The sequence below is a fragment of the Paramisgurnus dabryanus genome, chromosome 17 (genome assembly GCF_030506205.2).
Source record: "Paramisgurnus dabryanus chromosome 17, PD_genome_1.1, whole genome shotgun sequence".
Lineage (NCBI taxonomy): Eukaryota > Metazoa > Chordata > Actinopteri > Cypriniformes > Cobitidae > Paramisgurnus > Paramisgurnus dabryanus.
Genome location: NC_133353.1, coordinates 9,211,054 through 9,230,302, shown reverse-complemented (window position 1 = coordinate 9,230,302; position 19,249 = coordinate 9,211,054). Strand labels below are relative to the sequence as shown.

At 36.1% G+C, this 19,249-nt stretch overlaps 1 protein-coding gene across 1 annotated transcript; it reads right to left on the bottom strand.

Moving 5' to 3' along the window:
* Positions 1-3,377: 3,377 nt before the first annotated feature.
* plcb2 (phospholipase C, beta 2) lies at positions 3,378-19,005 on the bottom strand. Its single transcript, XM_065255081.2, has 32 exons — positions 18,774-19,005; positions 18,324-18,401; positions 17,515-17,583; positions 16,587-16,724; positions 15,918-15,997; positions 15,768-15,821; positions 15,583-15,658; positions 15,399-15,499; positions 15,148-15,311; positions 14,862-15,008; positions 14,576-14,733; positions 13,397-13,479; positions 13,219-13,303; positions 12,836-13,004; positions 12,623-12,699; positions 12,277-12,373; positions 12,009-12,093; positions 10,979-11,103; positions 10,741-10,892; positions 10,492-10,656; positions 10,308-10,407; positions 10,050-10,154; positions 9,912-9,967; positions 9,576-9,645; positions 8,308-8,688; positions 8,025-8,202; positions 7,799-7,925; positions 7,384-7,448; positions 7,173-7,199; positions 6,720-6,762; positions 4,739-4,822; positions 3,378-4,454 (listed from the first exon to the last, which is right to left on the bottom strand). Exons 1-32 carry the CDS (start codon positions 18,855-18,857, stop codon positions 4,284-4,286), a joined length of 3,594 nt encoding a protein of 1,197 aa, XP_065111153.2. The 5' UTR covers positions 18,858-19,005; the 3' UTR covers positions 3,378-4,283.
* Between the last annotated feature and the right edge of the window lie 244 nt (positions 19,006-19,249).

Genomic DNA, 19,249 nt, shown 5'->3' with positions numbered 1-19,249 from the left:
GTTCACATAAAATAGCTTTGATTTATCTGACCTTCTTATCTTCACTTCTTTCAGAGGACACAAGCGATCGAACAATTTGTTCGACAGACACAGGTTAGTTCCTGAGGTTTTTTAGATATCCGTCTCTGGTTCTGAGAATAACTTACTATTTTATTTCACTGTAAAGCTCAAAGAAGTCCAGCAACATACCGACATTAACCCCTGTGCTCTCTGAAAACGGCATGTATGCAATTTTAGTGCTTCATGTTTCCTTGGCTTACAAATGGAGTGAAATTTTAGTGATTTTGGACCCATCGCTAGGCAACACAGAGACCAGATGGCACATGGGCGGAAGAAGAGGGCAGCTCTGATAGAAGAGGCAAACCCATCCTGACAGAGCGGCCGGACAACATCGGAGTCACAGGAGAAGCCTTGATGATGCATACAGGCCTGGAAGACACAACGCTCGTAGGAGGTACGACAGAATTTGAACAGGTGCCTGGAGGATCAACAGATCGCTTGTGTTTTCAGGGGAAACTGAGTCAGCGTCCTATCACAAAAAAAAAAAAACATTAATGGTGAGGTGGAGAGGAACTGAATAGAGCTCTGGTTATTGACTAGAATTGAACAATGAGAAAATGTCAAAGTGTGTTACTATTTACTTGTTTAAGCAGAAATCAGGCACAACCGCTTTCTTTACGCCTTGCAAATGTACATTCATGATAAATCATTCTGACACATGATCACGTTGTTGTTGCTGAACTGAAGAGATGATGAGTCACATCCAGATGGAAGATGTGCAGACCATCGCTGCTCTCTGTGTTTATCGGTGTGTGTCTGTGTGTGTTTGTGTGTGCGCATGTGTGTGTGTGTGTGTGTGTGTGTGTGTGTGTGTGTGTGTGTGTGGTGTTGTGGGTGTGTGGGTGGTTTGACTTCTCACATTAACATGTTCATTAGTTCACGACAGAATTCACCCGTCTGTAGATGTGAATATTAGTGCCCAGAAACCATTCGATATCGCACACATACCAGCACATTATAGACTATTTCTCAAACACACACGCAGTTGCATTTACACAAAAACACATACAATCATAATCATATACAGACCATTCTTTGACATAAATGCCATTGAATAAGGCCATGTAACAAAAATATTATAAAGCAGTGGTCTCCATAGTGGTCTTTGGGTTGCCCACCAAAGCACATTCGATTAATAGCCTCAATTTTAATATTTATTTATTACATATTTATATTAGCTTGGCTTCTTTTATGTATGTTAACAAGTACAATAAAATAAAATCAACAAGTAAAACAAAAAAGTTTTGAGTAGACTATATCAAAAAGTAGCCCCCCAGATCGTTTAACCCATTGTTGTACCCCTTGCTCACAAAAAGGTTGGAGAGCCCTGATCTAGAGTATAAATACCGTGAAAAAATTCAGCTTTACATGCTAGATGCTATTTTGCATGCAAGTATTAGGCAGTATGTAATGTATAATATGCTAGTATCTGTTAATCTCTTTAAAATCTAAAGTCATGCACTGGAGAGTCTGAGTATTCATCAGATCTGACTCAAGATCTCACAGTCAGTGTGAATGTGTCAGGACATTTCAATCACACATCAATGTTCTTCTCAGAAACAGACAACACAAAGACAAACCACATGATCTTTTCATTCACAGCCGTCATTTGTGCAAAAAGTTAAAGAAAATTAAAGACAGACATTCGAAACACATAGTTTCCCGGTCAGGGCTTAGGTCTAGTCCCAGACTAAAATGTATGTTTAAGCTGATTTAAATTCAAATATCTTAAAATATATCAGTGCCATTGTTTTGTCTCCAGATTCACCCTAGTATAGTTTGAAAAACACCTTAAATGTCTTATTTTAAATAAGGCTTAATCAAAAAAATGCCATACTTTTAATCATAACTTTTAAATAATATAAATTCTTGAATTCACAGATGTTTAACTTTCATCACCTTCACCACCTAAAGTTGTGTTTATTGGCTTTTTATTTTTTTATTTATTACTCATATAGTTTGAATCATTTCACAGAATCATTTTTGGGTCTCTAACAATCTTTTCCTTCCAAATCTCCTGCAGCTCAGCTATTTAAAGACAGAAACCATTTTGTTGAAATCTTTACAGCAGCACTTCAGTCGTTGTGTGTCAAATGATGTGAGGAGAGCTTCTGTTTAAAGTGATCATCTCTTAAAGGACACACATTTTTACAAGATATAATATAAGTCTCAGGTGTGCATAATATGTGTCTGTCAAGTTTCAGCTAAAAAAGCAGTTCATTTATTATAACATGTCCAAAATGCCTTTATGTGGGCATAAGCAAAAAGTGCCATTTTCATGTCTGTACCTTTAAATGCAAATGAGCTTCTGCTTTTCTATTTTTGGTTAAAATAGATCTGATTTCTGTGAATACAGTCTGGGACAATATTATGTTTAGCCGCATTATGGCTACTATGTGCTAACAAACACATTTAGGAAAGCTTTTGAGTAAAATTAACCAGTCAGTCAGTGCTGTGGGCAGGGCTTTATCAGTGTGATGTCACATTAACAAATGAATCAAAACAGCATCTAACGAGACTGCTTTGGTTTAATGTGGGTAAAAAAATTGGTGAATTTTTTCTTTGTTTGGTTGTTGTGTTCACACACATTTATGTCCAAACAAAGATGATTTTGCATAATATGGGTCCTTTAAATACTCTGAGAACTCAGCATTGTTGTTAGATAAAAACCAACATCCATCTGATTTTAATAGTGATGAGCTGCTTATCAGTAATGTAACATTTACTCAGTGGCGGCCAGTGACTTAATTTTCGAGGGCACACGATGTGAAGCTCATCACAACATTTATGTAGCCTGTCATGTGTTTGTCATTTCGGCGCATGGGTTTATGATAAAAGAGACGCTGGCGTTTGCCAGATACTCACATAATCTCATGTGTTATCAAAGTTTACTGTTAAGTGAGTTTCTTGCAAGTTTTTTGTGAGCGTGAGCGTCTCTTTTATCGCCGCGTGTGCAGCAGGCACTTATTTTGACATGACGCGTGATGCAAATGATTCAGGTCAGGCAACAAACACATATTTTGAAAACACACGATACTTAAATTTGCAACCCTCAGAAGAAAAGTTACCGACCGCCGGTGTATTTATTGTATGATGAACTGATTTGTACACGCATTTACAGTAAGCACATGCACTGACGATGTTCATACAGATGCATTTCATTGAGTGCTTATAGTGTTAGGATATTTCACTTTACTGTAGTTCAGCATGGTTTTAATAATCTGACGAGAGTGATTGATCAATTAAATAAAAAAGAGCAAGACCGAAATGAAATCTTTTTATTGTTTTTAAGTGTACATATTTTATTGAGAGTATCTTACAATTTACTGATTGCCTACTTACAAAACATTACCACATTTCTACCAAAATACTATAGTTACACTTATTATTGCTACTGTAAAATTACAATAAATTACACTTGGATCTCTTCTTACAGTGTATTTAGATTTAGCTGTTTTATTGTAGTGTTGTAACAATGTGTATATTACAGAGAGAGAGTAAGATAATAGACTAGAGGCTTTAAAAATACTACATCAAGTAACTTACACAAATAGTGAACTATGGTATTTTGGTGTTTTTTTATCATAAAGTAAAACAGTTAAGTGAATACATAAAATAAAACCTTAACACCTACAAATAATTATAAGAGCATGTTTAAATCTGTCATCTTTTATCTGATATACGAGTCGTCTTTGACCAGTAAAGGGTTAATGCTTTAGAGATCCAGATCCATTAAAATGTACCTGAGAATCTGTGCCGCATGAGAATGCATGACGTGTGTTTATATTGTGATTATATCACCTCCACCATGATAAACCCAATTAAATATAATAAAGTCTTTTTACAAAGTGCATTTATTGTATAGATTTAACATTTCATGTGAATGTTATGTAAAGTCCAAATCATATTGCACCACAAAAATGATGGTTAAAAATCTAATAATGTATTTTCAGGACCATTCTAATTAAATTGTGGGGAAATTTGCAAAACAAGTTTGTTTGTTTTATTAAATTTAGAGTGAACTATGATTCGGACAGTTTTCATACTGTAATTTAACCCTTTAGTCATTTTATATATGTTTTCAATCAATGATTGTTAATAAAGGGTTTCATTAAACTAACAGTATATACTGAATAATCAACAGGTGTGAAATAAATGACATATGTTAAAGATTAATCTATACTTTCTTTTAACGTAAAGGCCTTAAACTCATGTTATGGTCTTCATCCTACAAAAACTTGACTGAACTGTCCTCCAGATTCTGCACTTTTTTCTGCGGCCTTCTCCAGATGATCGGGGTAATGAGGTTTGACGCAGGAGTTTACACCCTCGGTCAGTTCGGTGGGCAGTGACCACATCTTCTTAGCGTGCTCAGAGACGGCATCTTTATTGAGCTGAAACCAAGATTCAAACCAATGAACTTCATATTCATCTAAAGCATTCATCTCACAGGGCTGCTCACTATACTTGCACTAAATTTGACAACAGGTGCCATTAAAATGTGTGGCAGATATAATATCACTATGATTAAGTCAATGTATTTAAAAAATCTGGTGGATGGTTAGTCGTGACACAAATTGTATTTCACTTGCATTTCAATGTTGGGATTTGTGTTTTTACTTTTCTGAATTGTGCACAATAAGACCAAGAAAGGCTTCCAGTAGAAGTGTTGGTTTACCTGACTGATGAGATCTCTGATTTTACCAAGGGTAGCGGCCTGTCTTCTCTTCAGACTCTGTTCCTGAGGTGAACCCTCATCTGACTGAAAGATGAAGAATAAAACACATTATCATGGACGTACATTCACTAAATGTGCATGAATATGCCGCTGGAAGCTGAGGACAGACGTGTTATTTCACTTCACTTCAGATCATGTGGATGAACATGTGTCGATGAGCACCAGCGTGTGCACGAGAGCATGCTCACAATCCATGTGCTGCTATTGTATGACGTGTATCACGTTGAGCGGACAGACTCACCTGTTTGTACAGTTTTTGATGAGAATGATGCAAACTTTTCAGTTTTGATCTGTTTTATGTCTATAACGTTTAGAAAAAGTGTTGCATTACATCTTTGCTCAATAGAAAGTGAAACATTTGCTCTGATTCTTTTTGTTCTTTTTGTTTTAATGTAAGCTGATTAAAGACATATTTGCTCTGTAAATCTTTCACTTTCTTTCTACCGAGAACATTAAAACACATTTTTCTGTGACCTTTGTATGTTTAGTGTAAAGGAGACGTTCTGTAGAGATTTTAAATTCATGTGCCGCGAGCAGAAATGTGAATGGATTTTGATTAGCTAACATGAGAAGAGTGAGTCAGATCAGATGTGTGTGCACAAGACACAAGTCTGTTAGTCAGGATGACCTGATCTCTCTCTCTCTCTCTCTCTCTCTCTCTCACTCTGTGTCTGCTTAAAACACAGAGTTGTGTCCAACTGTTGCTATGGTTACTCGCTCTCATCTCCACTGCACTTTTTCATTCAGCACTCTAGTTTACCGTGTGTGCTCAGTATATTCACTTACATGTTCATTCACTCACCCACCTGTTCACTCTTTCATCTGTTCATTCACTCCTTCACTCTCTCACTTAATCTCCTCTATTTACTGATTCCCCTGTTCGTTCTATTGCTCCCCTTCACTCACTCCATCACTTCACTCTCTCTTGCTTGCTTGCTCACTAACTCACTCATTCACTCCATCACTCCACTCTCTCTTGCTCACTCTCCCCTTCACTCACTCACTCTATCACTTCACTCTGTCTTGCTCACTCACTATATCTCACTCAGTCACTCAGTCACTCACTCAGTCAGTCAGTACTCACTCACTCACTCACTCACTCACTCACTCACTGGGGTGTCCTTGAGCAAGACACCTAACCCCAGCTGCTCCCGACGAGCTGGCTGGCGCCTTGGATGGCTGACACCGCCGTCGGTGTATGAATGTGTGAGTGAAAGGGTGAATGTGAGGCTAATGGTAAAGCACTTTGGATGGCCATAGGTCCGTAAAAGCGCTATATAAATGCAGTCCATTTGTTTCACTATTTAACTCACTCTATCTCACTCACTCACTCACTCACTCACTCTTTCACTTCACTTTCTCTTGCTTGCTCACTCTTTCTCACTCTTTAACTTTCACTCACTCAACTCACTCACTCACTCACACTATCACTCCACTCTCTCTTGTTGGCTTGCTCACTCACTCACTCACTCACTCACTCACTCACTCACTTACTCGCTCACTCACTCTTTCACTCCACTCTCTCTTGCTCACTCTCCCCTTCACTCACTCACTCTATCACTCACTCCATCATTCCACTCACTCACTCACTCTCTTGCTTGCTTACTCTATTTCACTCTTTCAATCTATCTCACTCTTTCACTTCACTTTCTCTTGCTTGCTCACTCTATCTCCCTCTTTCCCTCTATCTCACTCTTTAACTCTATCTCACTCACTCACTCACTCACTCACTCAATTTCAAGTATCACTCACTGTATCACTCACTCTCTCTCTCTTTCTCTCCATTCCCCTCAATCACTCTCCACTCTTTCACTTCACTCTCTCTTGCTCGCTTGCTCACTCTATCTCACTCTTTCACTCTATCTTACTCTTTCACTCTATCTCACTCACTCACTCTATCATTCCACTCTCTCTCACTCACCTTATCATTGTCAAGCTGATCAGTACTTTTGCTCTTCTTCATTCTGAAATAGAAAATTTAAATTATAATATAATTATAAAAACAATACAGTATTTAATACATGAACACAAGCATTTAATCAAAATCTATAATAGTGTGTATAGGCTGTTGGCTCTGAGCTGGCAATTTAAAATTTGACACAATAAACTTTTGACATGTTTGCATTTGTAATTTATTGTCTCCCTTGATCATAATGTATGTTTGTCCTCTGCTAAGTAAATCAATACAGAAAGTAGCTAAATCTAACAATATTTTTCTTAAAAAAAAATTCTCTGCACTTTTTTATTTGTAAAAACTCTTTTATTCGGTTAGTATGTGTTATGGTTATAGTGATTATATTTATTTCATATACAAAAACACAACATATGTGTTAGTTTTAGTGTGTTAGTGTCTGTGTGTGTGGGGGGGACTCACTTTTCCTTGTCTTTCTTCTTCATCTCACTAAAAGAAAAAAAACACAAACAGTGTTGAGCCAAACTTTCTCATCATCTTTAATACGCATGCCAGCACGCATCAGACACGGCCACATAAAGTTCATGTTGATTATCATTAATTGTTATATTTGTATTTTTTCTATATCAGCAGCTACATCCTGATAATCCTTAAAGAATCAAAACTCCTTCACCTGTTGAGTGCCTTCAGTTCACTTGTGTGTTTCTCTGTGGCGATCTCCAGGAGTTTGGTCAAACGCTGTCACACAGGAAATAAAAGAGAGGAAACAGGAAGTCACACTTACAGAACAAATCATCATCAGCAGAAGAGAAAACACCAGCTGGAGTTTACAGACGATCTGTGCTACCACAAATCCAAACACTTTACTGTCATATCCAATAAAACATCTTTCTATAGTCGTACTGATTCATTAGTACTTTATTCACATTAACATTTGTATTTTTTATCAAAGAACAAACACAAATCTCATCAGTGTCAGTTGTGCAGGACAGCGTTGGCCTGTTTCTCTGTAAACTAAAACTTCATTGAATCTCCTTTCTGCTGTTTTAATGTAACGTTGGTTTAACACATGGTTTTGAGATCTTTACCTCAGTGTTCTGTTGTTCTTTCTTAGTCTTCGTCTGGTCGTATTGTTCGACCATCACAGCTCTGAGATCAGACTGAAGATTCTGCTTGATCTCATTGATCTGCTCAGTTGGGTCTGAAGCTTCTGACCTGAAGAAGAATCAGATGTCAACAATAAGAGCACAGGAGGAGCAGAAGAGCTGAATGTAGTTTTGTCATCTACTGTAGGTTTTTATTGTGAAAACTTACTTTTTAGCTGTGCTCTTCTTCTTCAAAGCTTTGAGCTGTTCGCTGTATTTCTGAGACACATCTTCACGTTTCTTCTGATATTTTTTCTCCATGTCTTTGAGATCTTTCTCTTGTTTCTTGACGACCTTTAGGAAGTTCTTGTGCTGCTGCAGTTCATCAGAGGTGATGGTGGGTGGATCTGAAATTGAATTTAATGGTGAGCAATAATAAAATCAGACTATATATATGAACAGCTGTATCAATCATGGGTCAAGAATCAGATTCAGACAGGTCCAGGTCTCACCTGATGGGTCAGAAGGAGGTTCTTCAGGAGGGCTTGATTCTTTGGTCTCTGGCTCTACAGCGACCTCAGCATCTGGTTGTGGTTCAGGTTCTGCTTCTGGTTTTTCTTCTGCGTTTGGTTCAGGGGTTGGTTCTGGTTCAGGAGCTGGTTCTGGTTCAGGAACTGGTTCTGGTTCAGGAACTGGTTCTGGTTCGGGAACAGGTTCTGGCTTTGGTTCGGGAACCGGTTCTGGTTCAGGTTCAGGAACTGGTTCTTGTTTTGGTTCAGGAACAGGTTCAGGTTCTGGTTCAGGAACTGGTTCTGGTTCAGGGGCTGGTTCACTGGGAGCTTCAGTTGAAGGTTCAGCGCTGCCCTCTTCTGGACTCTCAGAAGCCTTTGGTTCTGATATTATAACAGACAGCAGAAAAAGGTAAAGTGATGTATCAGATGGTACTGTAATAAACAAAAATACTCCTACAGTATTTACATATCATGGTATTTACAATATTGTGGTTTCACCATCATATGTGTGGGAGCTGCAGTCTGGTAATATTTAGTTAAAGATGTAATTAAATAATAATAATAATAATAATAATAATAATGATAATGATAATGATAATGATAATGATAATGACAATGATAATGATGATAATAATAATAATAATAATAATGATAATAATAATAATAATAAACCATATACATTGACACAGACGTTTTGATTGGTGTCATATGAGTTATTAGTGTTATTATTACTATTATTAATATTGTTATTACATCATCATCATAATTACCGGTATTATTATTAAGAATACTGTTGCTGTCATCACAACATTATTATCATCACCATCTTTTAGTATTACATTGTAGTTGTTGTTATTATTAAGAATACTGTTATTATCAATGACATTACTATTGTTATAATCATCATAGTTAGTATTACTTTTAGCATTGTAATTATTACTGTTATTACTGTTATTATTATTATTGCTGTTTCTTTCATTACAAAATATTCCTGAAATCATAACTATCTTTAGAATTATTAATTATTATAATAGTAATAATAATAATAATAATAATAATAATAATTATTATTATTATTATTATCATCATCATTATACATACTATTATTACTTAAATACCCATATTATTATTATTATTATTATTATAATTTTGGCTTATTATCAATGATAATAATAATAATATCATTATCATTTTTTGTGTTCTTGTGTTGTGCACTTCTAATAAAAAAAGAGAGATATGGTAGCATTGAGTGTTGTATGAACATGCACCTGCAGCGGTCACAGCGGCCGCAGCTCCTTCAGCGGCCGGTAACTCATATTCACTCACGTATGTTAAACTCTAAAAAATAGATCCGAAGGAGAACATTCAGACACAAGACTTACATTTAAACATCTATAACAGCAGATGGACAAATTATGATAGATAATATACAGCTAATATAAGTGTAGGGGTACAATATCAATACAGTATGAATAAAAGAACGTGAAATATCAGTTAGAATTTGTTATTAAGTAAATGAGGAAATAAAGAAAAATGAATTAAGATGATAAAGAGTTAAAAAGGAAATCTACAAATCAATCTCTTAATAGCATTTTTAATTGTACCTCTAATTTGGGAGGCTTGGTAGTCTTCACGGGATTGAAAAGTGCATCAGTGAAATCTAAAGGAAACAAGCGAGCATGAGACAAAAAGCTTCTCGGATGTAACGTTAACTCAAATGCCATGTACTGTAGTGAGTTTACCAGCGAATGCAGCAGGAATATATTCCTTTAAATCAATGTGAACAAACAGAGATGGAAGTGTGAGAGGCATATTACTCTCAGTGCGTAAACATATGTGCTGGAAACCTGTAAACACAAACACAGAGAGATCATTTCATTCACAACCACATCACAAATCATTTCTTATGAGAGCAACAATAAATGTAGATGCTAGAGAAGGAGGGAAATGCTTGCTTCAGGTGAATCTATTGATCAAAGCATTGAAGAAGCTCATCTGACCCGTTTGAAGAGCGTCCAGTGGGATGATCCTGTGACCTATGAACTTCCCGCTGTCCTCCTGAGCCACGATTCTGAGGTAAGCCATCTCCTGCAGCAAGATCTGTTTAACACAAAGACCTTCAAACTCTGACCATCATGTGTAGATATCATCATATCACACAGACAACAGCAGTGGATCACGGACCTTCTCAAAGACGAAAGGCTCTTCGTTCCACTCTGGGTTGATGGCGTTGGCCGTCGCCGACCATTTGGTACGAAACTTTTTCTTGGGGTCTTTCGGCAAACCGATGAGTTCGACCTCGACCCCTGTTTTCACGTTCTTTTCTGACAGGAACTGACCCGAGTAGATCTAAAAATAAAGACCACAGCTGTCAAGCACACAACAGAAAGCATCATAAATTCCTTCGGAAATCAAATGATGTTAAGCATTGACCTTAATGGTGAGTGTGCAGGCAATGATGGTGTCGAATCTGTCGGTGAAGGGATCGAACTTCTTGTCGTTTTTGCGGAGCATCTCGTGTTTGAGCAGGTAACCCGTCCTCCCATTGAACTCAAACAGAGCCATGTTCAGCTGCATGGGGAGATCTGGACACACGCGGGCATACAGTACGTTACACAAATCACACACATATTACACATACACAAACCAAAGTTTTGAAAGTGTCTCTCACCCATAGTTTGGTAGTTGAGAGCCACAAACTGGCAGCCTGCGGTCCAGAAGGGTTGAGGCATGTAGTTTGATGAGTCCACACGGGTTCCTTTAGGGTAGATTCGACTCATCTGTCTCTTATTATATCTACACGCATCACTATAGGAAAACACTGACATCCATATATTAACCTACTAAAGTATATAATCTTATCTCTTACAGTACGCTGTAAAAACCTTGCTGTAGTTATGCAGCTGTTACAGTAACTTACTGTAGATTTAAATTGATGTTATTTATCTTTACACAATAAAACTAAAATAACAGCCTTGTGCAAAGCATTCTGGGAAGCAGAAATCCTCATCAACCTTTTTCAGGTTTTTCCCTTTAGATTTTGTTTCCCAGAATGCTTTGTATTTTTCTTAGTATTTTTTTCTAATAAAAAATATCTGTATATCAGTGATTTTGTGCATAAAACAAGCAAAAAAAAAAAAAATATTGCCAATTGGGTAAGCTAATTTTTCTTGAATTTTTCTTGATTTTAGTACATTTTTTTTGCTTACCCCATTGGCAGATTTTTTTTGCTTGTTTTAAGCACAAAGTCACTTAAATTTGATATTTTTGGTCTAAAACTAGACTTATTTCCTTGGGTCGTTTTGCTCATCAAGAAAAAGCATCTTTATTTAAGAATTTTTAGATATTTTTACTGAAAACAAGACAAAAATACTAAGAAAATCATTTTTTTGCAGTACAGCAAGTTACTGGCAAACAGCTGCCAATAATACTGTAACTTTTAACAGTGTATATAATCTGATGTATACAATTTCACCTGATCCCATCCACTATGAGCAATTCCAGTGTTATGGATGTGACATTTTTGAAAGCTGCATTTACCTTACTATGAAAATGTTTCGAAAACTTAAACAGAGACCTCTTTTGGTTTTATATGGTAAAGGTTTATCAGATCTAATCTGATAAATATATTACCCATATATTATCAGATCTAATCTGTTTAAAGATTATATTTATTTTATAGTTGAGATAGTGAAGGATACTCAACCCAGTCTACAGCGTTCTTAGCGATCAAACTTTCTCCTTTGGTTTCCACAAATGAAGAGATGACAAAACTCTTGTTTTTTTCTATATTTGGACAAAAGTAGACAACATGAAACATTAAGTTAAAATGACAAGACTTGAAATAGTGTTTATTATTCAAATGTCATATAAAGCATTAAGAGAAAGAAGAAGATTTGAGTATTTGATATTTATCTGACGGATCAGAGACTCATTGCTGAATGTGTAAAGAAACACAGTTTGACTCACTGGCTGCGTTCTCAAAAGAGATGAATTTGTTGGGCTGAACGTAGTTGACTAAAGCCGACATCTCTTCAAAGGCTGTGACCTCCTGACCGGCCGTTCCCTGAGAAGAGAAACAAAATAACACAAGCTCAAACAGCTGAAAACTCAAACACAACATCCAGATTTATTCTTTATTTAGCAGACGATTCATTCAGTTCAGTTCAAAGCAATGTCAAGTTTATTTTTATCTTACAGATGTAATCTCACTGATGTAATGTGAAATGAAGTGTCATAAATCCTTTCTAAGGTTTGCAGATTACCAGCCCTGAGTCACATGACCCTTAAAAGAGTTACATGTACGGGACTTCACCTCATCAGAGTTCTTCATCTTCTCCTCATCTTGTTCATCATGGTCATCGTGTTCTTCAACCTGCTCATCAGTGGTCTCTGTATCAGAGAAACACAGAACATGAGCGTGCTAACATTCATAAAAACACCTCACCCTTGCTTTGATATGTTTATGATACCCAATACATTGAAGTGTTCAATGCTTATGGATCAGATCAAGAGGTGACTTCTTTACCTGGAGTGTTTGGGTCAGCTGCAGGAGTCTCAGATCCTTCTCCTGGTGTCGTCTCTTGAGCTTTCTTTGCATTGTCCTGTTTGTTCGGAGGCGTGCTGCTTTTCTTATTCTTGATGAGAATTTTACACATCAGCTCGGATGGACTCGGGATTTGCTGGCCTACTTTGAGCTGAAAACCAAATCCACAGAGTTTGGAATTTAGTTTAGATTCAGCGCAGAACTTTAGGAGTTATATCACTAGAGACACACACAATGGTCAGGGCCATTATAAAACCAGCTGCCACAGGTGAATGATACCAATATTGATGAGAATGTTGATGGAAAGGCTGATGGGAAAGGGAATGTTAATGGGAATGCTGATGGGATTCCAGAGGTGAACTCACCGGATATTTGTCCAGCAGGTCTATGAGCAGCTTATCTCCAAATATAGTCCTGCAGTGCTGAGCCATCTTCTCCTGTTGCTTTACTCTGAAGAAATATATCCAGAACGAATAATGAGATTTGACCTGTGATGATCAATATAAGCTCGTTTATGTTTTAAACGTTAATGATGTCTCTTACGTGTCGACGTGATTCTCAAACGAAAGGACGACTGGGTACTTGGAGGTTTTGAAGGCACTCTCAGCGATAGCTTCAATGACATCCTGTCATAAAGAAAACATCATTCCAAAGATCAAGGGTTTCTCTTTCATAGCTCAATGTCATTTAAGTATCAGTTTTGTCTCAGATGTTCCTGGGTCAAATGTTGACATACAGTACAGTACTGTAACAGTATAATAAAACCATACAATAAATGTTCATTGAACAGTGGGGAATCTGGCTTTTATAAGAATTTTCTGAGAAATGTTCAAACTAAGATCTTTCACTTTTGACCCTTATCAAATCTGAGTATTGAAAGTTTAAAAGAGTGTTGGTGTTTTATTAGAAAACAAACATAAGATTACTAGATTATTTAACAGCCAAAAAGAAAGAAAGATCTCACTTTTGCACTGCAATAAAATTACTTTCTTAGTATTTTTGTCTTGTTTTCAGTACAAATATCAAAAAATTCTTAAATCAAGATGAATTTTCTTGATAAGCAAAATTACCTAAAAAAGAATTCCTGTTTTTAGACCAAAAAACAATAAATGTAACTGCAAAAAATGATTTTCAAGAAAATTTTTTTTTGTATTTTTGTCTTGTTTTCAGTAAAAATATTTAAAAATTCTTAAATTAAGATGCTTTTTCTTGATGACCAAAACGACTCAAGAAAATAAGTCCAGTTTTTTGACCAAAAATATCAAATTGTAGTGATTCTGTGCATAAAACAAGCAAAAAAATCTGCCAATGGGGTAAGCTAATTTTTCTTGAATTTTTCTTGAATTTAGTGTTTAAGAGAAATGTTCAAGATTTTTTTGCTAACCCCATTAGCACAAAATCACTTGAATTTGATATTTTTGGTCTTAAAACTAGACTTATTTTCTTGGGTAATTTTGCTCAACAAGAAAATGCATCTTAATTTAACAATTTTTAGACATTTGTACTGAAAACAAGACAAAAATACTAAGTAAGAAAGTCAATTTCTTTGCAGTGTGGAGACAACTTGAATTTTATAATATATTTTGTGAAAGTTTAAATATATATTTGTGAAGGTTATGATTCTCACAAACTGACTCAAATTTAGCATCTTCTCAACAAGCCTGACGTCTCCTTGGACATCCCATAATGACTGACTATTGAGTTCTGATTGGACAAACAGACCTTAAAGAGGATCTCAGTTGTCATGGTGAAGCCGTGGGTGATGATTGGCTCTTCATCTGGAGGTTTGCCTTTCCAGCAATCGAGCTCTAGACAGCGACACCCGGCGAGCAGACACTGACGGTACATCTCAGGAGATGAGACGCCGGTCAGCTGACCCGCTGCACAAACACAACAACACCACATTATCAGAATTATTTCATGCTTGTCTTGTTAATGTGTGTTATTATTATCTTAAAGGTGATAACAAAATCTGTTCAAGTAGCGTGATGATGATGATATGCTGTACCTGTGAGATATGTGTTGTGAGATGATTTGACAAAGTAATGTGGGATAGGCTGTGACATGTCGTGACTCTGTGCCAGTCTGTCCAAATTCACCACAGATGTTTCACTGCCCATCAAATAAAACATCAAACCCTCTGGAGATATCTGACCTGTAGTAGCACACAACTTCTTATCAGTCTTTACTTAAATATTCACTAAACAAACTTTTTAGAACTGTTTCCTCTCAAGATTTATATTTAAATGTTTAAAATTGTTTTCTAAACACAGAATAGCGTTGTGGATTCTCACCACGACTGGCATTGGAGGAGCTCGGCTCATATTTGTCAATGAGAGTCTTCATCTGATCGGGTCTGGCGGGTGGAAACAGCTCCTGATTGAGACGGGGATCTCTCTGTTTCTCATTCAGGAACTTGGCCAGCATCTCTTTTGTCATGAAACCTTTGCCCTTGGTGCTATGTGTATCATAATAAAACATTAAATTAACAATAATAATTCATATGAATTGAAAGTGTGTTTTTATTCTTAAGTGGTAAACTTACAAGGATGTGAAGATTTCATTAATTTCTGGTCTGGGACAGAGATGCATCAGAAACGTTTTAAACGCCGCCTCGGTGAACACATCCAACTTGATTGAGTCAAACTACAAAACAAGAGATACTTGGTTAGGAAATATACACAAAGCAATACACAATCTTACAAGCACACAAAAACACACAAACGCACCTTTCCTTTTGGTAGATTGGCTGCTGACAGCGCTGTTTCAACTCTTTTCTTATCAGCAGGAAACATCTTTAAGATACTGAGATAAATAAATAAGATCATTATCATACACAGATCAACATTCATCGGATATTACTGAGATCATTATAGTTGATCAAAGAAGGCTGTCATTTATATTAATTTCTTACTTTTTAACAGGGATTTTTCCATCCTTGTTGGTCTGCAGTGTGAGCCGAACATATCTGTACATCACATTAAAACAACACATATATGACATGTTTGAAAATCATATTTTTATACATTAAAGTTTTATAAAAAAAAGGGTAAAAATTCCTCACACTTTCTCCAGAAAGACCTGTCGGCAGGCGTTTGCTCTCATTGTGTTATATGCAATAGCGAGGATGTCATCAGCCCATTGCTGTACCAGAGTAAAATTAATGAAAAAAAGCATGAGAGATTTTGGTTTTAGAGATTTTGACCCATTTCACACTTGATCATCATTTTGTTTTAAAATACAACACCACAGTAGGTGTTATTTTCATGGTATATTACAGAAAAACACTGTATTACCATTGTTGTGCTGTCCATTGAATCAAACATTGTCCTTACTGTGTTTTGATACAAATATATTTTCTATACAAAAACAACACTAACACTAAATTCAGGCTTCATTTCTTTAGTGACGGCATCATTAAATCTCCATCTATACCAGGAGGTGCAATCCAGAGCTCAATGCTTTGAGTCATAATGTTATAACACAAGTGACGTACAGTGAAGGTTATTAGTGGCAGGATATGAAAATCATCAACTCCATTACCAAACCACAAAGACCAGAGGCTGCTTTCAATAAAACATTAGGCCTAATAAATGTGCGGCTGATCTCAGACTCATATGAGATTAGAAAAACGCTTTCCTTTTAGTCTGAGACTTCGACTCTGTTTTTTTACATTTGTAGTCTCATTCGTACAAAATCTGATGCTATTGTTTAAATATTGATAGCTTCATACCTGAGCAACTTCTTTTGAGGCAAAGAAGTTATGATACGTGAGATTGACCATGTCAGTGCCGGTGACGATGGTGAGCACTTTGGCCAGATGATGACTGTCAGGAAAATCCATGTTGAAGACATTGCGGACTTTTGGGTGCTGTAAAACCATATATATGATTTTAAAACAAATGCATAAAAAATGCTGTCAGACAGACAAACAGGCACACAGAGAGATAGGCGGACAGACAGACAGACAGACAGACATTTATCAATTACATGACAGTAGATTTATAAAATGATAATATGATATCAGTATACACAAAGCTTTAGGTTAAATATCTCATGCATGACTTCTGCTTTCCATACATAACCCATCAACACGAACAACTCAGACTGGCAAACAAATCACGATTCATGCAAATGTGCAAAGGTCAACAGCTGTGTGTGTGTGTGTGTGTGTGTGTGTGTGTGTGTGTGTGTGTGTGTGTGTGTGTGATGGAGACACATTAAGAGTAAGATAAAAAGATAAAGAGATTTTCCCCATATATTTATAAGCAAACAGAAAACATTTCAATAAAACATAAATTTAGTTTAAAATATATTTTACCTTTTCAAACTAGCAGCTTCAGATTAAAATGTAAGAAGATTGATTTAAATAGCAGAGCAGAGATGCTATATTTAATTTTTTAATGTTTTAAAACGTATAATATATGTCTCATAAATCTGAGTGAAAATTGGAGACACATCATGATTCCGGCTCATGCTGTGTAAATGCATTATGATGGTACATTGGATGTTGTGTTTGCAAGGCAAATTCACACAAATACTCAAAAGCAACAATCCATTCAAACACTGACACTCAGACTTAAGGCCAACAGGTTTGTTCAATCGTGAATTAACATAGTTATGCAATAGAAGCACATTATATAACACAGACTCGCACATACTTTAGGGAGTTTGGCATATTTTCCTGATCTTGTGTCTCTGATGGTCGCAACATCCAGAAATTCAGTTTCCTACAATAAAACAGACATGACGGTATGATATGACATACACAACTGGACAACAGGATACCAAAAATGTATAAGCTAGCTAATTAAATAATATAATCTTCAAATATTGGTTATTAATTAAACCTGCTGAAAATTGAACACATTAAATAAGTAGTTTGTCCAAAGCTATGACAACTAATGTGTTTGTGTGTGTATTGAATGATAAAAACAGCGACTTTCGTGTGTGTATAAGCAAACATTTATATGCACCTAAGTAAGGAGTCTCATGTTAATGTGCACCCTTCTTTCTCTGCCCACAGAAGCTTCTGGCTAAAAACCTCAGTGAATGCAACTCTAAAACACTTTAAACCCACAGCAGTACAAATCAATAGAGAGAGAGAGAGAGAGAGAGAGAGAGAGAGAGAGAGAGAGAGAGAGAGAGAGAGACATGAAATAATGCCTATGAATATGATGTTTGAAAGTAATTCGTTTTTTTCTTAAAAGATGACATCATACATAACTAGACAGACAGAATGAAAACAATAATGACCATGATTTTGTTAAAAATCTTTGATTATGCAAATATTGTGGACATGAATATGGTAATCATTAATTTGCATATGATATAAATAAACGGCATGAATATTCAGAATCATGGGTATACTATGGTTCTGCCAGCATTATTTTTGGTAAAGTGCTTTAAATAATTTAGTGCAGGGGTTGAGCTGTCAGTGGTGATCTCGGGTTCAGTGTAAATCTCTTACCTTACTCTGATTGGTCCAGTAAAGGAAAAATCCTTTTGGATCCATCTTCAGGGTGACCGGTGAAGTTTTTTTGGAGTCCTGTTAAGATTACAGAAACTATTAAACCTTACACACACAACAACAATTATTATAATCAAATATAACTTAGACACCACAGGGCGGTTTCCTGTACAGGACTTACCCAGACTTAAATGCATTTTATTTTAAAACACAAATAATTTTAACATATCTCAGCAACATTTTTTGTATCAAGGTGCACACCTGCAGTGTTTCATATATTCTTTAATGTCAGTTAAAGTTTTTTTCTTCTTTTACAAGACACAAGACAAACATCAGATGCTTTGGAATTCAATCTTTATATGTTACACAAATCATTTGAATGAGAATAGTGTGAAAAGTTAGACAACCTAGATAATTGACTAATTTCATTGAATAAAAGTTTCAACGTACCTCCTTCCATTTTGTAAATCTGTCTCCCTTCACAAGATATTCTTTGACATCCGGTTCCTGTAGTGAGTATCGATTTTTACTCATTTTGGACAGATTACCACACAATGCTGTGGCCTAACACTTTCATCCTAAAGTCATAGTGCCGGGTTATACTGAAGGATTTGGGAAAACTCCCCAGAAATCAGTTTGTAAAAGGTCCAGCCTTTAATATGCATTGCAAATGAGGATTCTGAGCCAGTGGGGCCCAACCCTGCTCAGGTTTACAGTATTTACAGTACATACACGCTCATTACACAACTTAAAAGATCTAAGCATAAAAGAGATTTGCTGTATTGGAATGTATGTATGTATGTATGTATATTATTATTATTAATTACAATAATCTGGATCACAAAATAGTTTAAAATTATAATAATGACAAAGATTATAGTAATACTATTACAAGACTATTACATAAATGAAAACAGGCATGAAAT